General features: G+C 39.3%; 2 protein-coding genes across 11 annotated transcripts in view; both read left to right on the forward strand.

The window, feature by feature from the left end:
- sparta (spartin a) overlaps positions 1 to 2,378 on the forward strand; it is a 6,529-nt gene extending 4,151 nt beyond the window's left edge. For 3 of the 4 annotated variants that reach the window (XM_032532999.1, XM_032532995.1, XM_032532998.1), the window contains 4 exons: positions 282 to 476; positions 702 to 863; positions 1,069 to 1,159; positions 1,914 to 2,378. In XM_032532999.1, coding sequence (XP_032388890.1) covers positions 282 to 476; positions 702 to 863; positions 1,069 to 1,159; positions 1,914 to 2,175 — 710 coding nt within the window. In that variant the 3' untranslated portion in view covers positions 2,176 to 2,378. Of the gene's footprint in view, positions 1 to 281; positions 477 to 701; positions 864 to 1,068; positions 1,160 to 1,345; positions 1,762 to 1,913 lie in introns of those variants that run through there. The other variant, XM_032533000.1, reaches the window with a different exon arrangement.
- A 537-nt stretch (positions 2,379 to 2,915) lies between these two features.
- Positions 2,916 to 5,083, forward strand: part of ccdc169 (coiled-coil domain containing 169) — a 9,832-nt gene continuing 7,664 nt past the window's right edge. For 6 of the 7 annotated variants that reach the window (XR_004334764.1, XM_032534393.1, XM_032534396.1 and 3 more), the window contains exons 1-4: positions 2,916 to 3,135; positions 3,239 to 3,321; positions 4,246 to 4,356; positions 4,838 to 4,878. Coding sequence is in view for 6 of the 7 variants with exons in the window: in XM_032534393.1 (XP_032390284.1) it covers positions 3,059 to 3,135; positions 3,239 to 3,321; positions 4,246 to 4,356; positions 4,838 to 4,878 (312 nt within the window). In the remaining variant the exon portion in view is untranslated. The remainder of the gene's footprint in view (positions 3,136 to 3,238; positions 3,322 to 4,245; positions 4,357 to 4,837; positions 4,879 to 5,083) is intronic. The other variant, XM_032534392.1, reaches the window with a different exon arrangement.

Consider the following 5,083-nt stretch of genomic DNA (forward strand, 5'->3'; position numbering starts at 1 on the left):
GTGTGTGTGTGTGTGTGTGTGTGTGTGTGTGTGTGTAATAAAGGAAAAAAAATGACACAAGTGTTATTCACAGACTGTATAAACACGTTCCTCTATCTACAAAATGACCACTAGAGGACAATGTTTACCTTTGCAGCAATCTTTCTTGAACAGGATTGAGTGCAACAAAGGAAAACCTTGTCCAACCACCTCTTTATTTGCCTGTAGTATATATTTTCACAACACAACAATCAATGATATTGCTAATTCACATTTAATACCCCATATTTTTCTGTCTGTAGGAGCTACACGGTTGAGTTTAGAGTTTGTAAAAGGAGCAGAGGCCACTGGTAGGGCCATTCATAAAGGAGCAGCCAAGATCCGGGACCATATCACGCCTGAGGAAACTCCTTCAGAGGTCAGCCCCCGTGTCACACAAGGTCTGCAGGTGGCTAAACAGGCCACCGGGGGTGCTGTGCGAGTTAGCCAGTTCTTGGGTAAGGACTTAAAACAACATAGGAAGGATTATATTGGCAACAGTAATGGCAAATAGTCAAAATGCTTTTGGGTGGTAATCAAACTTTTCCCATGGCTAAGGAAAACTAAAGTCAAAAAATAAAGAGTTAATAAATGTTTTTTTCCCCCTTTTTTTTTCTTTCTTTCAGTGCATGCCATTAATCGCCTGTATGGTAAACTAATATGAATGGTATGCATATTTACAGTTAATGGAGTAAGTATGGTGGCAGGACACGTGGCAGACAAGATGGCTCCCCATGTGAAGAAACAGGGCGCTAAGCTGGTCCCAGAGTCTCTAAAGAAGACCAAAGATGGCGGACTTTCCAACTGGGATGGAGCCAAGTTTGTGGCTGTCAGCAGTGTGCAAGGTATGTACCAATATAATGGAAATATCAGGGTCAAGTATAAAGTTACACTATGCCATAGCTCTATGTAACATAAAATGTCAAAATATTGAATCATGTTTTGGCATTTGGAAATGTGTTGGCATTTTAAATATTTGCTCAAAGATGGATGATCCCAGTCTTTCTTATTTAGAGTACTCAAACTCTTTTTAATTTACACCCAAACCAGGTTTCTCTACTGTCTGGTCAAGTCTGGAGACTGGAGCAAAGCTTGTTGGCAAAAGTGTTGCAGCAGAGACTGTCAATGCTATGACGTACAAGTAAGTTCTGACGTTTCCGCTTCTTTATTTAATTGATAGAACTTTCTGATAAACTGTTAGTTGTTTCGAATTCTATTTGATTTCTTTAAACAACAGTAGAACACTGGCTCAGAAACCAGCCTACTGTGTTGCTTTCTTCTTGGTACGTTGGGAAACTGATCTACTCTTACACCCATTTCTTTTCAGATTTAAGGGCTTAGAAAATCTAATAAAAATGTCCAGCAACATATGACTGCACGTGGGAGTAAAGGCATAGACTTGTGAACTAACAACTGATCAACTCTTTCATCTTCACTCTTTTATTAATCCAGATCAAGTCAGAAAATAACCCTCAGTAAGACATTTTTCAAATCTAACGCAACAGCTAACACTGAATGGTTGTTTTTTGCCCATCAACTTTCTTTGATTCATTTGCATCGAGATAAGACATATGTGTTTTGGGTTCTTTTTAGACTTGAAGTAGTTCAAGCTACTGTTATGTGTCTTTCTGGGTCTGCGAACTGCAGCTAAATAAATGTCTGCTTGTGTTGGGTGGTGCTGTTCATACTATCTGTAGCCCCTTTTTCATGGTGTGTTACTAATAAAACCGCTTCAAAGTGAAATATGACCATTTTTCTTGACCTTCAGTGATGTAAATGACAACAGTACCTATATTACATAGCACATTGCTCCAGCATTTTAATTCTGTACCCATCACATTAACACATTACACCAAACCACTCTTCCCCAACCACCTAACCCTATCGTGGTGAAGGTATGGGAACGATGCAGGCGAAGCCACTGACACTGGTCTCAAGTCAGTGTCCAATATTGGTGTGACTGCATACAACTTTGACAATCTGGGCATCAAAGCCTTGCTGAAGACTGCAGGCAAGAAGACAGCCAAGGTCACAATGGGAATTCCAGAGGGACAGACAACACAAACTGAGGGGAAAGAGGCGCAGAAACGAGACCATCAGGCAGAGACAAATGGGAAGGAGAAGCAGAAAAAAGAGGAGGAAGAGAAAAAAAAATAATTAGCTTTCCTTTAAGGTTTTTGTCAGACTGATGGATCAACTTCTCATTAGCAGATTTATACAACAAAATAGGCCACTCATTTCCCGAGTGGATATTTAATTGTATTAACTGTGAATGTAAAAACGAGGCTGACATATTGAAATTAGCCTAAATTAAATGTAATTTTATTTGTATGTATATCTCTATGTGTCAAAGTTGGCTGTATTGTTTTGTTTTACATTAATTATTTGTTTATTTGTCATTATGTAGCCGACATATTTTGTGTACATGACAAAACATTCCAGTAAACGGTAGACTTAATGATTCACCACCTAGTCCTAGGCTATATGTATGATATGTATGAAAGGGCATAATAATGTAAAGCAAAACACATATGTTTTTCATAAAAACTCATTTACGCGAGTAGGCTACGATACATTTCTTTTTCTAATTTGGCTGTTTCTCGAAAGGTGTTCTGATAGAGGGAGAAAAACAAGTTATGTGTTTACATATTTGTTTTTCCAATTATAACATATTCTGCGAGATAAATCAACTGGCATGTAGCCTATCTAGCTAGAGATGTTGAAGTAAGAGCTTGGCAGCCTATACAGAGGAAGTCAATTTGCCAGTGCGAAATAAGCTTCATAGAAATGGCTGCCTGCAAAAAAGCCACTGTATATGATGAATATGTTGCTAATTTACGAGCTATTTATTCGTGTACTGTCATATTTAGCCGACTGCATATTAGTCTATGATTTAACCGAGGAAGAGGTTTTATTTTTTAAACCTCCCGCTAATCTGGACCGTGATGTCCGAGGCCACCTGAACGAGCCGGAAAGAGCGGTCTCCATGGACACCTCGAGGCACAAACTTCTCTTCAGTTGATGTCAGTTTTTCACAAACATGAATGGAGATAGCGACTACAGCAAATACGATTTGGCCCGCCTGCAGGAAGAACTGGAGCAAGAGAGGGAAATGAAGTAAGTTTGTATGAAGGAAATGTATTACTAACAAAGCTATCTGGGAGATTAAATGTTTTTTTTTGTTTTTTTTCATTACGAAAATAACATTGTTTTGGCTCAGAGAAATGCTTGAGGAGTCTGTGTCTGATCTGCGGAGCACCATGTGTGAACTGCAAGAAAGACTGCACAGTGTTGATGGTGAAGGTGAGGAGTGATTTAATATTATTATTATCTATGTGGAGCTAGAATTGTTTCTTACATGCGACAAAAAAAGATCTGAGAGACTCATCACCATAGATAACTAGCGTCCAGCCCACTTCTATAAAAATACTTTTTAATTATCTGAACACTTCTTAACAGTCAAACTGAAACAGTGGCGGTGAGCTCCAGGTCCTGCAGCCGCAGACGGACCGCCATCATGGGGTATAACACGTGCCAAGTTCTGCATCCCTGCCGAGACTTGCATCCACGAGGGAAAATAATAATAATAATGGCTGTCCGTCTGCGGCTGCAGGACCTGGAGCTCACCGCCACTGTTTCAGTTTGACTGTTAAAAAGTGTTCAGATAATTAAAAGTTATTCATTTAGAAGAACTAGCTGGCTGCTAGTTATCCATCTATGGCGGTGACAATAGTGTAGTGATTCAGATGGACTCCCAAGACAAAAAGGTGCTCACCCAACTGGCCAATGGGAACGTGGCCCCGCCCAGGACACTATTTCCACATCGAGAGAAAAATCCTGAGACGAGAGCAAAAAGTTAGGTTTTGAGAGCGAGAAAAAAAACGTTTTGAGGGAAACACTTTTTTTTTAAGAGAGAATTGTTTTTCCACACTGAAAGCAAAAAAAATATATTTGAGAGTATAAAAAAGTTTTGAAAGAGGTTTTTGCCATTGGTATAAAACCTTTTTCTCTCAAATATTTATTTTCTCTCACATCTTTTTTTTCTCACATGTAATAAAGAAACAATTCTAGCTCCATATATCTGTCGCATTCATCCACATTGGCGAGAGCACCCAACAATCCACTGGTTTCTATCAGCCCAGTCCCTCTTCAGTGTCGTTTGTAATTTGCCCTTCCCCAAATGTGACTATACATGCTAGTGTGACAGTTCCTCATATTCTGTACCAGGAAATGAGTGGAAGACAAGGTATGAGACACAGACTGAGCTAAATGGACAGTTGGACAGACAGATGTCACTCATTCATGAGAGACTGGAGGACCTACGAGGGAACCCCATGGGTGAGTTGAGTGCACCGGGTCCTGTTAGCTTTGAAAGAGGTTTATGCTGGAAGTACGTTTGTTGTGTTTTTATTGGAATCTGTAAATTTAAAATCAAGATTTACACAAGAATCAAATACCTCAGAGTATGGTACGGTTTACTTTCTCATCACCAAGATTGAAATCATTGCAGTTATACTTTTTATTACAAAAAACACTTTCAGAAAGCTCAAAATTACAGTACATAAAGCAGCTCAGGGCTGATACTGGCGGACATTATTCTTAGTGTCACAGGCTCCTCTGTCTGCTCTGAAAAAAAGAGGGGTATTGAGCATGATTGGCAGGATGTTAATCTTACCAACATCCCATGAATGCACCGCCCCTGAACACTCTTTAAGTCAATCTTTACTTTCAACTGTATAGTGTATAAAAACAACTTAAATGTAAAGAATTAATTCCTACTTTAAAGCATGCACACATAATGTTCTCTTGTTTTTCACAGATCGATTGGCCTCCATCCGAATTTATGATGACATGCTGGTAGTAAGTGCAAACATGTTGATTTTCTATGGAGCTTTTTATTGATCTGTTTTGTATTAGTGTTATTTAGTAAGTTTTTTTTGTAGTGCAGATTAACAACCAGAGCTGGAAATGTGTTTAAGGTTAGAAGTACATAGCAGAGAGAGCCGAAGTAGCAGAATGAGGGGAGAAGGCGGGCAGTAGTAGCTCAGTCCATAGGGAGTTGGGT

This window comes from Etheostoma spectabile, chromosome 13, assembly GCF_008692095.1.
Source record: "Etheostoma spectabile isolate EspeVRDwgs_2016 chromosome 13, UIUC_Espe_1.0, whole genome shotgun sequence".
NCBI lineage: Eukaryota > Metazoa > Chordata > Actinopteri > Perciformes > Percidae > Etheostoma > Etheostoma spectabile.